The 16,935-nt window shown below is 37.9% G+C and overlaps 1 protein-coding gene across 2 annotated transcripts; it reads left to right on the top strand.

The window, feature by feature from the left end:
• The first annotated feature begins 14,654 nt into the window (after positions 1–14,654).
• LOC119539707 (olfactory receptor 2W3-like) lies at positions 14,655–16,090 on the top strand. Of its 2 annotated transcripts, XM_037843418.1 has the most exons (2): positions 14,655–15,560; positions 16,058–16,090. In XM_037843418.1, exons 1-2 carry the CDS (start codon positions 14,655–14,657, stop codon positions 16,088–16,090), a joined length of 939 nt encoding a protein of 312 aa, XP_037699346.1. The 2 variants fall into 2 exon arrangements, with proteins under 2 accessions (XP_037699346.1, XP_037699347.1); XM_037843419.1 differs by lacking the exon at positions 16,058–16,090 and having other exon boundaries at positions 14,655–15,575.
• Positions 16,091–16,935: the final 845 nt, after the last annotated feature.

Raw genomic sequence — 16,935 nt, 5'->3', positions numbered from 1 at the left:
ACAGTTTCTTTAATTTCCATAAGATCATCCATTTTTTTATTTAGTCTTGCAATGTCTTCTTTATGCTCTTCTAGGGTCTTCTTGATTTCCTTTATCTCCCGTACTATGGTCTCATTGTTCACCTTTAGTTCTTTGAGTAGCTGCTCTAGGTGCTGTGTCTCTTCTGGTCTTTTGATTTGGGTGCTTGGGCTTGGGTTATCCATATCGTCTGGTTTGTTCATATGCTTTATAATTTTCTGTTGTTTTTGGCCTCTTGGCATTTGCTGAACTTGATAGGGTTCTTTTAGGATTTGTAGACCAATTGAAGTCCTTATCTCTAATTTATCAGATCTACAGCTTCGTGGAGTACACTTTCTCTAACTAACCAGCAGGTGGCGTTCACGAGCCACCTGTTCTCCACAAGCCAGTTCTCCCCTGCTTATCCTTTTTGGTGAGTGGGGGAGTGAGTCTTGTGGGGTCCAATTGGTGTACCAAGCTTGCGTGTGTAGTTGGTGTTGCCTGCCCTGTATATGGGGCGTGTTTCTGGGCAGTCAGGGAGGAGGGGGTGGCTCTAACAATCAAATCTCCCTGGTGATCCTAGAGTTTTAAAGCTGCTGCAATAGTCTAATCCTTCAGTTCAGTCCTGCCACAGTTTGTCTCTGCCACTGACCCACAAGTCCTTGGTATTGGCGTATGGCTCCTGAGACTTGCAAGTGGGCCCCTCTTTCAGGCCGTGCACCCCGGGTCCTCTGTTGAGGGATGATTGTGCTATGTCACAGGTGAGTGTCGTCCCCCCAGGGCAGTTCTGGGCTGCTGGGCTGTGTAGGGAGGCTCCCAGTCTGCTGAAATGATGGCTGAATGGGGCTTTGTTAATTCATACTGCTCTACCTTCCCAACTCTGGGACAATCAGCTGAGGTTGCAGGGAAGGCTAATGTCCACGCCCAGTTTTGTGGTGTGTGCCTGTTATTTGAAGCACTTCCGTCACACTGGGTTGTCTGGGGCAGTTCTGGGCTATGGGGCTGGCGATGGGCAGGAGTGTTTCCTGTCCACCAGGATGATGGCTGTGAGCGGACACCCCCCTTTTCTTGGGAAGTTGTGGTGTTTAGTGAATTTTCTCAGCCACTGGATTATTGCATTTTGTCTCAGAGCTCTCCTAGTTCTGCTGTTGACTTGACCTGCCCAAATAGCAAGTCTTTGAAGCTTTGTGTATTGGGCTTCTTAGAGTAATTGTTTTAGAAAAAGAAAAAGGATTAAAAAAAAATACAAAAAAAAAAAGAACAAAAAAAAAAACGGGCCCTCCTCAGAGATCTAATGGGTTATTGAAATGCTAAGAGACAAAGCAACCAGGGCCATTAAGGAAAGGTCCACAGGGCAGAGAGATCAGCTTTTCTTCAGGATTTGCATATGCGCCTCAGGGCCCTTCCCCTTTCTATGTTCACCAGAACTCCAAAAATCCTCCGCTTTTATTTTGGAGTTTTTCGTGTTGTTTTTTTTCTATGCCTGTCTCCTCTCTGCTGGGCTGGCTGCTCTCAGATTCTCTGGTGTCTGGTCTCAGTCTATCTATGGTTGGAGTTTGGATCAGTAGAATGAGTTTCCGATAAGGGCTGCCACTGGAGTTCTCCCTTCTCCTTCCCGGAGCTGACAGCCCCTCCTCCCCCGGGACTGAGCCTGGCAGGGAGGGGCGCGGGTCCCCTGGCCGCAAAAACTTACAGATTTCGCTGATCTCAGCAGTTCCACGTTTTCATGAGTGTTGTATGAAGTATGCCCAAAGTCAGATTGCTCTGTGGTGTCCAGTCCATGCAGTTCCTGGCTTTCTACCTACTTTCCTGGAGGAGTAACTAAAACATACAGCTCACCAGTCTGCCATCTTGCCCCGCCTCCTTGTTTTAAGTTACTAAGCTTATAGTAATTTGTTTTGCAGCAACCGAAAACTAATACAAAAGGTAATTTTTTGTTCATTCGACCAGGAGCTCTGGAGACAATGTAGGCCATCAAGTCTTCCTGATCAGGTGCAACAAAACTGGAATATTCATGCTTGGTCATTTGTTAAGGTCTGCACCTAAGAACACAAATTCCCAAGTATTTCCAGCTTTCTGTGAGTACAGGCAAAGCAAGCTCTAGCAGCCTGAGGGCAATCTGCCTACTAGCTGGTAGGGGTGAAAGCAAGCCAGAAGTCAGTGAGAACAAAAATGAATAGAGTTATGAAGAGAAATGGGCAGAACACTGACAACTTCCGTTATGTTCCACCCCTTGCATTACTCAGATCCACTCATGCCTCATATTAAGTTCACACCTCTGATTCTTCAGTTGGAGACAGGTTACATGTTTGAGAATTACGTAAGGAGGGTTAGTGGGACCAGCATCTTTCCCACTAACTGTTGCTGTGGTCCCAAGGTATACTTAATATTCGTGATCACTTTTCTTTATGACCCACTCTGGATTTCTTTCACTCTCAGGCAAAACTTCTGCTAGTCTGGGTTGACACTTATTATTATGGTAGCTCCTTTCTTTGCTTGTTAGTCTACTGGCATAAGGAATCCAAAATGTTTAGGTGACATTTATAACTTTAGGGCCAATGAAACTCTTATTCTAACCCCCTGTGGAAGCATTCCATACACCGTGGGAACCAGAACTTGTAGACACATTGGTCATAAAGTTACAGGAATATAAAGCACAAAGTCCTGCAAATGGGTCACTGGGAGTGATGATGAGGGAACCACTTTTATTTCTACCCTTGGTTCTTAGATCCATGTCTAACCGACTGATGACACATCCAATATAATGGCCATTTGTTCAAGATAGACACCACATTTTAAAGGACAATGATCCAACCATACAGGATGTCATCCCAAAGCTGGCAGTTTAGTTTCACATTCAATAGACCACTCCAGTGTTCCATATGGCCAGCAACTTCTGGGTGATAAACTACAAGGTAAACCCAATGAATCCCATAGCCATGTGTCCATTGTCACACTTCCTTCCCCATAAAGTTGTTTGCTCTTGGTCTGAGGCAATGTTATTCAGGATCCCATTGTTAGTAAATCAGACAGTATCTGTGTTCTTGGATAGCAGTGAGGCACTGAAGGCCAGAAAAACAAATCCATAGTCAGAAAGTGTCGGTCCAGGTCAGGATGAATTGCCTTTTCCACATGGAAGTGATCTGATGTAATCAACTTGCCATAAAATGGTGATATCTTCAAAGGAAGTACCATTTTGAGGGCCCAGTGACAGCCTCTGCAGATAATAGATTGGACGTTCAGAAGCAGCAATAGCTAGCTCAACCTTGATGAGAGGGAGCCTTTGTTGTTGGGTCCATGCATGGTCTTCAATTCTGCCACAAAGGCTACCTCTTTCATGGGTACACTGTGTAATCCCTGGGATGGCTGAATACCGAAGCTGCCTAATATCTACTGGGTGAGTTTCTGTCTTCCAAGCTGTTTATTACTTCATCTGGAGTCAACACTTTATTGGGTGGTCATTACCATGTGATACAAAGATCCATACACTTTCTGGCCACTCATAAATCTCTCAGTGTACCTCTTCCTCAGACCTCTTTGTCCTTAAACTTCTAATCTTGCTCCTTCTAGGTCCCTGGTAAACCAGTCAAAACCATTTACCACTGCCCAGGAATATATGATCTATTTACCTCAAATATGTTTTTTCTACATATGAAGTAGATAAATAGATGGACTGTCTGAAGCTTTGTCTACTGGGAGGATTTCCTCTCACCAGTGTCCTTCTGGGTTACCCTGGAATGAGGCTATAGATCAGCAGCTGTCCACTCTTGGTTCACACCAACATATCAAGCTGGTTTAATCTGGGCTGGTCCTGGGGAAACCCCAGGGATCCAATTTATGTTAGTTGAGAGAGAAGCACTGGTAAAACAAAGGTAGATGACATAGAGATATGGACCACCCGTTTGCCCCAGATGACTAGACTCTTAAAAAAAAGTTATTGATTTGATATGCCCCTGAATTTTGTATGGTTTATCTCCCATCTTCTGGAGCCCATGAATCTTAATGGGCATCCAGAGTAGTTGCTGCCTCCTGTTCATCAAGCCAATTAACATAATGTCATCAATAGAGTGAACAGCATGATGTTTTTCAGAATGTCCATATCATCAAGGTCTCTTCAGGGTCTATTGTGACTGAGGACAAAAAAAAAGTTAACATAGCCTGTGCCAGTCTGAATGTATTGTGTCCCCCAAGCGCCATTATCTTTGATGTAGTCTTGTGGGGCAGATGTTTTGGTGCTGATTAGATTTGCTTGGAATGTGCCCCACCCAGCTGTGGGTGATGACTGATGAGATATTCCCATGGAGGCATGGCCCCACCCATTCAGGGTGGGCCTTGATCAGAGGAGCCAAATAAAGGAGCTGACTCAAAGAGAAGGAACTCAGTGCAGCTGTGAGTGACATTTTGAAGCGGAGCAAGCTTGCCAGAGAGGAATGTCCTGGGAGAAAGCCATTTTGAAACCAGAACTTTGGAGCAGACACCAACCACGTGCCTTCCCAGCTAACAGAGGTTTTCCGGACGCCATTGGCCATCCTCCAGTGAAGGTACCCGATTACTGATGTGTTACCTTGGACACTTTATGGCCTTAAGACTGTAACTGTGTAGCCAAATAAACCCCCTTTTTATAAAAGCCAATCCGTCTCTGGTGTTTTGCATTCCGCAGCATTAGCAAACTAGAACATAGCCCTAAAGCAAACTGAAAATGTACACTCTTGTCTATACCAAATGAATGCAAACTGCTTCTGATTATTCTTACTGAAGGGTGTTGATAGGAGTATATTCAACAGATAAACAAGCACATAACAAATACCAGAGGCTGTGTGGATCTGTTTTATAAAAATACCCTAATCTTGGAAGCAGCTGCAATGGTACTATCATTTAGTGAAATTTGCAGTAATCCACTGTCATCTACCACAATCCATCCAATTTTTTGCAGAAGCCAGACTGGTGAATTAACCACAATCCCTGTACCTTTAAGTCTTTGAGGTTGGTATTAATCTCTGCTATACTCTGAGATGTTATATTTATTCTGATTTACTATCCTGGCTTGGCATTGGGGGCAGTTTAGTAGGCCTCCTTTTAATTAATTTAATTATTTAAATGTCCCCTAGTCAATTGGTCAAGAACCAATGTGCAAGTTTTTCCAACTGCTAAGTATATCCATCCCAGTTATTCTCTCATGGACTGAGACAGCGGTCACTAGATGTGTTCCATGGACCCTTCAAACCCTGTGGTAAGCACAACAGTGGCCACAAAAAGATGTCCCTAGAACCTGTGTCTATGTTACTTTACATGACAAAAGGGATTTTGCAGATGTGATTGGAAGTATGGACCTTGAGATGGGGAGATTATCGTGGATTATCCAGGTGGGTCAAATCTATTCATATGAGTTCTTAAAAGCAGAGAAACTTCTCCAGTGATGATCAGAGAGAGATGCAGAGACAGAAGAAAGGTCAAAGAGATGCAACATGAGAAAGACTTGGCTGGCCATTGCTGTCTTTGAAAATGGAGAAAAGGGACCACAAGCCAATGACTGCATGCAGACTCTAGAACATAGGAAATAGAATGAAGCAGATTCCCTCGCAGAGCCTCCAGAAAGGAATACAGCCCTGCCCACACTTTAATTTCAGCCCAGTGAAATCCATGTCAGACTTATGACCTACAGAACTGTAAGTTAATAAATTTGTGTTGTTTTAAGCCACTAAATTTGTGTTTGTAACAGTCACAATATAAAACTAATACAGACCCACTCTGAGATGGACTTATACCATTTATCAAGTGGCCTACAAGTGGCTCTAACCAGGGGTCCATGATGGCACTTTGTGTCTCTTGAGAGCAATCAATGTCACCTTGGCCCTTGTATCTAAAAAGCCTTGAGAAAGCTGAGAATTTCCCTTCCCCAGTGTACAGTTATTCTGGTAAATAACTGCAGTGCCTTTTGGGGGAAAAACTGGGAAAACTGGTACTGAAGATCAAGATGAAGCCTCAATATCGATGCTATGTCACTGCACGTTCTTCAGTGGGAATAGTCTCTTTTTCATTTCATGTTCTCTAAGTCTGAGTACTAGCTCATATCTGGGAACTGCACAAAGAAGTTTGATTTTATATTATGGAAGCCATTGCCAAAGAAAATCCCTGTGAGTCGGGGAAGGACAAACAAGCCGGTTGAAGGGGTTCTCACTGGACAAATCTGGGATTTGAGCATCAAAATAAATAATAAGTTTGAAATCATTACAAAATGAAAAACTTAAAAACTTCTGGTGCCTAAAAGAACACTAAATCTTTTGGAATGGTCTCAGGCCTGGCTAAGTTTCCTCAGTCTCAAAGATGAGCTAAGGGAGGTAGGAACCTAATCAGAAATGAAAACAAGATCTTCTCTCCCATCCCCTAGACGTACTCAAAGTCAAAGGGAAGCACAGGTGTTAGAAGTTTTCTTAGATATGTCCCACTGGTCTTCCTTTCTGGACAGAACAGCAAACTTGTTTAATTACTTGAATGGAACATATATTCCCAAAGGCTTCAGTGAAGAGAATGAAACATTTTTACCTCTCCAAACTGAGGCAGTCAGTAAAATTCTAAAGTTAAATGGTCTTTAATACTTCAGAACAGTCCTTTAGGAGTCTGAGGATCTGATCTCAGACTCCTGGTGTAGGGTATGCTGAAATCTACCAAGGCCTCAGGATGGCTTCACAAATAGAAAGTGCACAAATTTAACAGGAATCTACCACTGAGTTTCAGCTCAACACAAGTGAGGGTCAGTGTGTCTGAGATCAGGGTTTTAGATGTGAATCATACATTTGTTTGGTGAATAGTTGAGCTTTCACACTTGCTTCCCCATAGGATTTATTTGCGCAAGTTCAGAAGCAAGTTACAGTGTGAAGTTACAGAAAGGCAAATATCCTCAAGAACAGAGACCACTCACCAGCTTCCTAGGACTAAAACTGATTTTCTGAAGAGAGAAAGAGAGAGAAGAAAGATAAAAATAAGAATATGAACAGAACTAACATCCAACAGCACTTCCCCATGGAGACATTACAAGGAGGCAAGTTATATTTTAATGATTTAATTATTTTTTAACAATAGACTAATTTTTTCCCTTCCCTTGTTCTACTTACTTCTTAACCTTAAAAATATGATTGGTAGTCATATTTATTAATATGATTAATGGCTGTATTTTTCTTTGAAGTATTTAGGGAAAAGGAGGCAGTAGAGATGACTACATGAAGAAAATACTGGACTGGAACATAACTTTCAATACAGTAGATAATACAGACAAGCCAGACAAATAATAAGAGTAGAATTTATGTAGACAAATGAAGACTTATTAGTCCTTGCTTTTAAATTCCAAACTGCCAAAATTCAGATTCCTGAATCTCCACACAGAACTTCTACTTAAACTCCAAGAATTCTACATATTCAGTTATGGAATATGATGTCAGAAATGTAATGTTATACTAAAATTCCTAGGTATAAATAATTAGCTTTCATTTTTTGGCCATGGTTTGATAGTGATAATAATCTCTTTGTAGAAGATCCATACATTTAGATATAAGTTTGGATAAAATATATTTCAAAATATTTCCTTTGTCTTTGAATACTTTAACAGAGATAAAGAAAACTTGATAAGAAAGATTAAATCTTTCAGACATTTGAAAATCCATCAATAACAATCCTGATTCATCACAGGTTAAGATTTCACTAGTTGAAGCTAAAGTAGAATCAGGTTCTTGCGTTGAACCTTCTTGGGAAAGTCTACAGATTTTATCAGCTGTCATTATTTCTAGGTCTAAACATGGCCTACTATTACTGTTCATCAGTCCATTTGAGAACAAACATACTATACATAAACTTCTTAAACAAACTGGTAATTCATATACCTCTTGTGATTCAGTGACTCTAATCATAAACAAATGCAAAATAAACTATTAAATCAATTAGCAAAGTGAATTGTTTCCCCACACTTCAGAATATTCTATGGATCATAGTGCTTTAATGAACTAGTCGCTTTAATTAAAAAAAAAAAAATGGAAAATTTCCCTGAAAGGTCTTTTTGTTTTCCAGATAAACAAATTATGAATAAAAATAAAACACAAATATACTTATGTATGTATGCTGGAAGCATATACACTCAAATATCAGTTATTTGAAAATCTGGAAATGACACTAATGTCTCTCTGCCTAATGGATCTGTTCACTCTGAGGTCCTCCATAAATTTCAAATGCACCAGGCCCCCAAATTAAATAGATTATCTCCACCAACCCAAATGTGCTCCCTTTCCTTCTGTGTTCCCACTTCATTAAACTTCTGCACGACCAGTCAGACACAAACGTGAAAGTTTTGCTTTCCCACTCTCCTAACCTCATCTAATAATTCTCCCAGAGTGTCCACTTCACACTCCAACATGGTTTGTCCATCTGTACACTTCTCTCTATGCAGCTCTCACCCTGGCAAAGACCACCATTGCTTCCATCTTCATTACTGTAGCAATCTTACGGTGGTCTCAGTTTCTAGCATTGCTCTCTTCTAAACCACTGCAGCCAGAGTAAGTTCTAAATTCCAAATTCAGTCATTACTTTAAATCATTCAATGCTCCTTTATATATATATATATATATATATATATATATATATATATATATATATATGAAGACAAAACTCCTTGAAATGAGCTACAAGGCCATGCATACTCAAGCCTGTATTACTTCACCAGTCTGAGCCAATGTCACTCCCTCATCACTTCCAACATACTGAGCTTTTTCAGCTTCTCCCATGTGCCACACTCTAGCTCTCTCATCCTAAAGTTCTCTAGGATGTGAGATACTACTTCCAAGAACACATCTCTTGACCCATGGAATTTAGGTAAGTACCCTGTGTACATGTACATACCTCCCAATCACATGACATATTATGCTACATTATAGTTGCCTTTTCATTGTCTGAATCCCATCCTGGACTGTAATCTCTGTGAGGGGCAGGGTCATCTCTACTTTGTTGTATTACCCAACATTTAGCACAGAGTCAGTTGCATGGTGGTAGGCATTTGTGTTTTTAATTTTTCTCAAGAATACGCCTCAGTCTGTCATTCCATGAAAGTAGGACACCTGCAATTGACTAAACTATTAGAGGCTTCTGAATAAAGGGCAGATAGTAAAGGTGAATTAGAAATAAAGAGAAGGTAATTGATGAAAAAGAAATTTTAAAATTAGGAAGACAAAGCAGTATTGTTTGTTGCAGTAGGGAGAGAATAAATAAGACAGTCAGAATGCAAATATGGTCAGGCAGAAGGGACTTTGAAATTGATATTTCCTTCATGCCTCTACTGCCAACAATTATCAGTGAAAAAAAAATCCCTCACTCTATCTAGAGGCCTCAATGGACTTTACAACTCTAGTTACAGGACACTGCCTTAATGGAGCTGGTGACTGAAGATATAAACACCACACAGTAACCGTCCTTTAAAGCCAGCAGTCCTTGAGCCACATATGACCAGGGGCAATTACAAGGAGTGTAACTATTTTGATAAAACATTGAGAGAGAGCTATTGTTAGGCAGAATAATAAGCATTTTAAAAATCAGCTCCTTTATATTGACACCAGTGTAAGGGGTGTTGCTGTTGTTATTGTTGTCATCCCTTCTGGAAAGATAAAGACACTTGTATGGATATACTTTGCCTAAGGCCACAGAGCTACACACCCAGACTGAGCCTTAGTTCACAGGAAGATTGGTTTTACCAAAGTGGACTTACCCATTGTTCTTTACTGCCTTCCCAAGAGCTGAGAATGTGAAGATCAACATTGATGGTGGAAGAGAAGCAGCACAACAGAGCTATCCATCAGCACATTATATCCCATGTTACCAAATTTTAGAACACACTGCACCTCCAGATTTTCGTAGTAGGTCCTTAAAAGTTTTCTTGTGTTCTAAGCCCAACAATTTCCCATCACCCTAACAATCTGCTTGAGGATGAAGCTTTGATGGTCCTATAATGAGGATATATCTGGGCCTGTCTAGAATCTGTTCACCTGAAAGACTGAGAAGGTTCTAGTAACTAATTCAACAAAGTAAAAGTATACATTTATTTTGTTTGATGTTAGTCTTCTTAACCAGAACATAAGCATGTCAAATATCAATTCATTTAATCCTCCAAACAACTCTGAAATAGGAACTATTATTATCCCCATTTTACACATAAGAAAATTGAGGCACAGGGAGTTTAAGTAATTTGTCCAAGGTCTCCTAGCTGCTCAGTGGCATTACTGGGATGTGAAACCAATCATTTTGGCTCTGGAGTCTGAGCTCTTTACCATGATGCTGCTTCTTTCTCCACTAAATATTGCTCACTCAAGTGAAGATATCCAGATAAAGTTGAATGTGCAGGACTATATTTCAAAAGACTTTGGGAATCAGCAACGTATGAATGGTATTTGAGTCCAGGGAAAAGGATGCTATCACTCATAACAAAGTTTGAAGTGAACTGGATATCCAAAGTGAGAGGAGAATTAACACTCAGTTTGTGCTGAACAATATGTGCTGTTTTTGATGTTGCTGTTATTTCTTTTTACGTGACATGTTGTTGGCATTTGATACTTTTATTTCAATCTTGATATGTTATCTTTTGTTGGGTTCCATGTCACAATGGAATGGAAAAGAGTTTGCCATGAAATCCAAAAAAGAACAAGAGAAATTTAATGAAAATATTACTAATAATAGCAACAAAATAATTAGTCTTTATTACATTGTTACTATATACGTTTATATGCTATCCATTATAATTACACATATAAATTCATCCTTATAATATATGTACTTTAACATTTCTATTATACAGATAAGGAAACTGAGGACAGAGCAGTTAATTATCTTGACTAAGGTCACATAACAGGTAAGGGTAGAGCCATGATTTAAAACCACACTTGATTTGAAAAATGTATGTTTATATTTGGAAATAATTGTCATAATATATTGCTTATATATTTCAAATGTATATGTCTCTCTATATGTGTGTCCTTTCTAAGTAAATAGATTGTATGTTCCATTTTTAAAATATGCCTTTCTCTCAAAGTAATACATGCAAAAGGTAAAGGTACAAAAAGAACAAAAAGATTTATCATATAAAACAAAAATTTCATGCAGTAACTTCCTGCTGAAGTGCATACTCCAAGGATGAAATATTAACTATTTCTGATTTCAGTTCATTTTAATAATTCTAAATATATGTTTATATCTTGATTCCTTGATCTACCAATTTTAGTATCTGTTGATGAGGCTTTAACTAATACCACCAGCTATTGTTATTGTCATTCTTCCATTGATTGTGTAACTTTTATGATATACTCAAATTTCAATATTTTGTCCCACTATATTTAGATACTCTTTCTTTGTCTTCTTGCTTTCCTTCCATCTCTCTTCTTATCATTAACCTCTCAACTCTCGTAATCAGTTAACTCTTGGATGGTCAAGATTAACCTAAGCTTTCTAACATCACTGAACAGGTGAAGGATAATCTGATTAGCAAGATTGTCAGAAAAAAGTCACAATTATTCCCATATATCTGAGCACATTTTTTATATACCTGACACCTAAAGAAAATTTATAGTGAATAAGAAGTGAAAAAATAGGAGCAAACAATAACATCTGCCACGCTTAACATGTGCATTCCTCATTTGTATGTAATATATATTCTGGCTATACTTATTGATTTAAATATTTGCAAAATTATAACTAAAGTTTTTCCATATTTGAACTATTTTAACTCATTGATCATGGGACAATACAATATGGCACACTGTTCTAATAAAGTCAATCATATACTTTCCAATAATTGTTTTAGGTATGTGCAATGTCTAGTCTTCCAAAAAATGCTAATTTTAGCAGTTGATTTTGACTCATGACAATGTTATATTTGAATTTTTATTTAAAATCTAACAAATTTTGAACTGATGAATAAACATGTATTTTTTTCCTTGCTTTAGAAAACTCTTGACATTTGGAGACATTTCATTAGCTTTGATTTATCTTATATAGATCTCTTTGCCCTTCTTCAGTTGGGACCACACCAGTAATTAAAGGACTCAAAAGACTCAATTCACCTTAGTTGACGCTAATGGGTGATACTGGAGTCACGAGTTAATACAATATCTTTCTGTTTTAGCTCCATGGTGTTTAGAAACTTGTCTTGAGAGTCAAACAGCCCTGACTACACCTACAACTTCCTAGCTGTGTATGCTTTGGTAAGTTATTAATGCTTACATACCTCTAAATTGGGTATGAAGATTAATTAAAACAGTACACAAAAATACTTAGCACAGTGCCTAGCACTAAGTAAGGGATCAATAATATTGAGAATTATTACTTATTAGTTTTTGATGAAGTCTGTTTTCACATAAGAGGCTATGTATCAATGAGGTCAACTGCTATCTATTTTAGCAATTGTTATATCTCCAGAATTTAACAGAGTTTGGTATATAATAGCTTGACAAATATCCATTAAATATGAAATTATTTTTAATGTAAATATTCTCAGTAATTCTTATTTCAAAAATGTACAAGTCAAAGTCAAATAATCTTAATTTCTCTGACATAAGGCTATATCAACATATTTATTTGTAGATCCCTTTTTAAATGACTTAGAATATAACTTCCAGTCAAAAGGTTTATTCTCAGGCCACCTATATAGCTATAATTAATCTAAACTGCCTAAAATTGTTTTGTCTTTCTAATAACACTGCTTGTATTTAGACTGAAAATAGTGTGGGACAGGTTCTCCTCTTGATCATTATAACACAGACCTGGTGTTTCCTGCTTATTAAGAGTTTCTGATTAATATCTTTAACATAGTTCATAATGTGCAAGGCACTTTTACAAGCATATATAATGATGGGTAAAGATATCAATATGTATGAGATGCTAATGTAGAGATGGAGATGGATCCCTTCAATCACTTGCCTCTCCTGGATCTCAGTTTTGCACAAGGCACTGAAAGCTGTAACTTCACAGAGATCTTGCGAGGTAATGAAGTTGTTATTTCGCAAAACCACAGACAGGGTATTGAGACAAGTTCCTCATCAGGAAGCATCTTTCTTGATCTAAAATGTTGAGATATGTCCTTTCTTTCAATAAGTCATAAAATCATCTTTGAGCTCATTAAATTATCTGATTGTGGCCGTGACTTTGATACAGTCAAACAAGCCTAACACTTTTATTTCTCTAATTATATAACACAATCAAAGGAATCTTTGGCTCTAGGAAGTAATGAAAGGCTTTTGAGATTTTTCTTCAGCATAGAAGGTTTTATGAAATCCATATTTATGACTTTAGAATTGATCTGACTGTTGAAACATGAAAAAATTGATCTACCAGTTTTGCTTATTTGACAAATAGCTCTTTCTTGGGGGAATAAAGCATATTTGTTTTAAAACAACATGAGAGCATTCTCTGTTAATGTATTAAACTCTTTAAAATCAAGCTTATTTTTGGCATTTATACCTTTTTAAAATTTTGCTCTGATGAAGAATGATAGGTCTAGCTCTCAGTTAGGTCTAGTTAAAAAATACAAACATCATTCATAAAAAGAAGAAATTGTTAAAATACAATTCATTAAAAACTCTACATAATTTGTATTTGGCAAACTTCATATATTGTGAAATATGTGAGTATATACATATATATTTCCCAGGCAGGGAAAAATGAGAACTTCATATAAAGATAAGGTGGAATTGGGGGTTTCACTCTTTACAGAACAAATTATATGTTGTGAAGTCTACTGTTGAAAATGTTTGAAAAGTTGTGCCTGGAATTCCATTGAGTGAAATGAAATCAACTATTACTCCTATTTTCATTGTTATGCAAAAAGACATTGTTGGTAGATTTGTTATTCATTGTTATGCAAAAATGTCATCGATTGATTTTTCTCTGATTTGGGACTTGCAAACTCATTGACAAAGAACTGTTTTCCCACATGCAATGAACTAATAAACATCAGAAACTGACCAAACTTACTGCCAATAACTTCAAATTTAAACGAGATACCACTTTGGACCAAACAATTGACAAAGATGTAGGGAAAAACATGCTGGTTAGACTGCAGTAAAACAGGTACTTCCATAATCTCTCAAGACCTTTAAAATACTGGAAATATCCTTAATTACCAATTATAGGTAAATGTTTGGATAAATGACACCACAGCTATAGTAATATTATACAGATGTTAACTATTCTTTTCAATAGAATTTTTAAGTCAAAGCAAATTCTCACAATGTAATAAATGAGAGAAAATTCAGAATATAAAACTTTAAACATACTATGATTTAGATTGTATTAAATGATATACTCATAAAAGAAGACTGAAAGAAAACAAATCAACAGAGTAGCAGTGGTTTTTTCTGGAGTGTGGGTAGATTTTCCTATTTTTTATATGTCTGGGTTTTCCAAATATTCTACAATGATCTGTACTTCTCTGGTATTCAAAGAGAAATAAAAGAAGCCAGTAAAAATAAGTATTCTCCCTAAAATATATAATCAATATCCCCAACAGCCTATGAAACTTTATGCAATTATTGTGCATGATTACTTAATATCACCCTTGTTTCTCTCACAATTCCTTAGCCTGCTTCATTAAGAACATGGTGTGTTGCTATCTGCTTCCTTGCATGTCCACTGTCATGACCAACCAGAGCTGCCAGGAACAGTTCATCTTGTTGGGTTTCTCAGACAGACCTAAGCTAGAGCAGACACTCTTTGTGTTTGTCCTCATCTTCTACCTTGTGACCTTAGTGGGCAATGTTATCATTATCTTGGTCTCCCGCCTGGACCCTTGCCTCCACACGCCCATGTACTTCTTCCTGACTAACTTGTCCCTCCTAGACCTCTGCTTTACTACCAGTTCCATCCCCCAGCTGCTTTTCAACTTAGGCGGCCCAGACAAGACCATCAGTTATACGGGTTGTGCCATCCAGCTCTTCATGTTCCTGGGACTGGGTGGCACTGAATGTGTTCTCTTGGCAGTCATGGCTTATGACCGCTTCACTGCAATCTGCAAGCCACTTCACTATTCTGTCATTATGCACCCTCAGCTCTGTTGGAAGTTGGTATCTGTGGCCTGGGGGGTTGGGCTCCTCAACTCCCTGGTTATGTCTCCAGTGACTATGAAGCTGCCACGATGTGGGAGATGCAGGGTGAAGCATTTTCTATGTGAGATGCCAGCTCTGATAAAAATTGCCTGTGTGGACACAGTGGCTGTGGAGAGCACTGTCTTCATCTTATCAGTAATAATTGTCCTAGTGCCCCTGTCTCTTATCCTCATATCCTATAACTACATTGCCCTAACAGTGCTAAGAATCAAATCAGCCGCAGGAAGAAGGAAGGCTTTCAACACTTGTGGGTCCCATCTCACTGTAGTCTCCCTGTTTTATGGGAATATTATCTATATGTATATGCAACCAGGTAATAATTCTTCTCAGGACCAAGGGAAATTCCTTACGCTCTTCTACAACTTGGTTACCCCCATGTTGAACCCTGTCATCTACACGCTGAGAAACAAGGATGTCAAGGGTGCACTGAAGAGGCTTGTGTCTAGAAAATAAGGTGACAGTGACTTTTCCTAAGTCCTTATTTAAGAGAAATAAATAATTCTCAAAGTGAAATTTGAAAACTTAGTTAAATATTCTTACCTACCCAATAAAAACTTCGGGGTGAGGCTTGGAAACATGTATTATAAAGCCCCAAATATGATGCTGATGATTAGCCAGATTATAGATAAACCTTAACTTAAAAAACAAATTCTGTATGGCATGTCACACATCTTTTCTCCTCCTTTCCAAACTGCCCGCATCTAACTAAAATCCAACAAAGCCATGCTTCAATACCGTGGATCAACTAGTAAGTTATGCCTTTATGATGATCTTTCTTACAGCTATTTTGTATAGTTGTCATTTTTCATCAGGGAATTGAGCCAATAGAGTGCCAAAATATTTACAATACTTTCGCTCTTCTGTTATCTACATTCTGGGGAAGATAGAGCTTCAGCTATTGGACAAGTCCTATGATATCATTTAAATTATTTGAGCTCAAACACCGTTTCACTGACCAATTGCATTAAAATTACATGGAGAAAGTGAAAACAAATTTATTTAATAATCAGGTCTGAACCCCAGAAATTCAGAGGTTTAGTAAGTCTGGGAATATCTGGCTAAAAATGCTTCTTATTTGATTCTGACATGGCTCTAAGTTTGGAAACAAAAGATCCATTCTGGATCCTTTCATCTTACAGATTGGGAAACTGAGGCACATTGAAACATATTTATCATCAAACAGACCACAAATAGTAGAACTAAGAATTTAACACTGTCTCTTGGTATATCAGGATGAGTATAAATGTTCTCACTTTTTTTAAATTCAAAATTTATTTAAGGGGTTATTTAAAATTGTCATTTTAAATAACAGTGATAAAGACAGCCATGTATGTGCAACTGTGCATGCATAAACACCTATACATACACACAAGCATTATGGTGATTGTGCAAAGTTACATATGAATAATTTTCCTATAATATATGAGAGAATTAGGATTTATGACCCAATGTTTTTCTGGTGATGGAAGAAAATATTCAAGAATGTCTTCTTAAATATACATCTTAAGAGTTCATCTTAAAGACAGGGTCCTATCCTGATGAGCACTTTAAATGGCTGTTTTATCTATAAAAAATTTCAAGTAAACATTACTCAATATACCTTTAACATAATGCAAAAAAAAAAACAAACACCCAAATAATTTATTGTGTTGTTTTCTTTTTATTGTAAACATTTATTTGTATTTATTTGCTTATAAACAATATTAAGCCTCTATTGTGGGATAGGTACCATACTAAGTACTATCCTTTTGCATCAACTGTAGAAAAGTAATAAGGTCATTCAAGAGAATGGAAAAGGAGGGCTTTCCTGGAG

This window comes from Choloepus didactylus, chromosome 7 (genome assembly GCF_015220235.1).
Source record: "Choloepus didactylus isolate mChoDid1 chromosome 7, mChoDid1.pri, whole genome shotgun sequence".
NCBI lineage: Eukaryota > Metazoa > Chordata > Mammalia > Pilosa > Megalonychidae > Choloepus > Choloepus didactylus.
The sequence above is the reverse complement of the archived record's forward strand: the minus strand, read 5'-3'. Positions and strand labels throughout refer to the sequence as shown.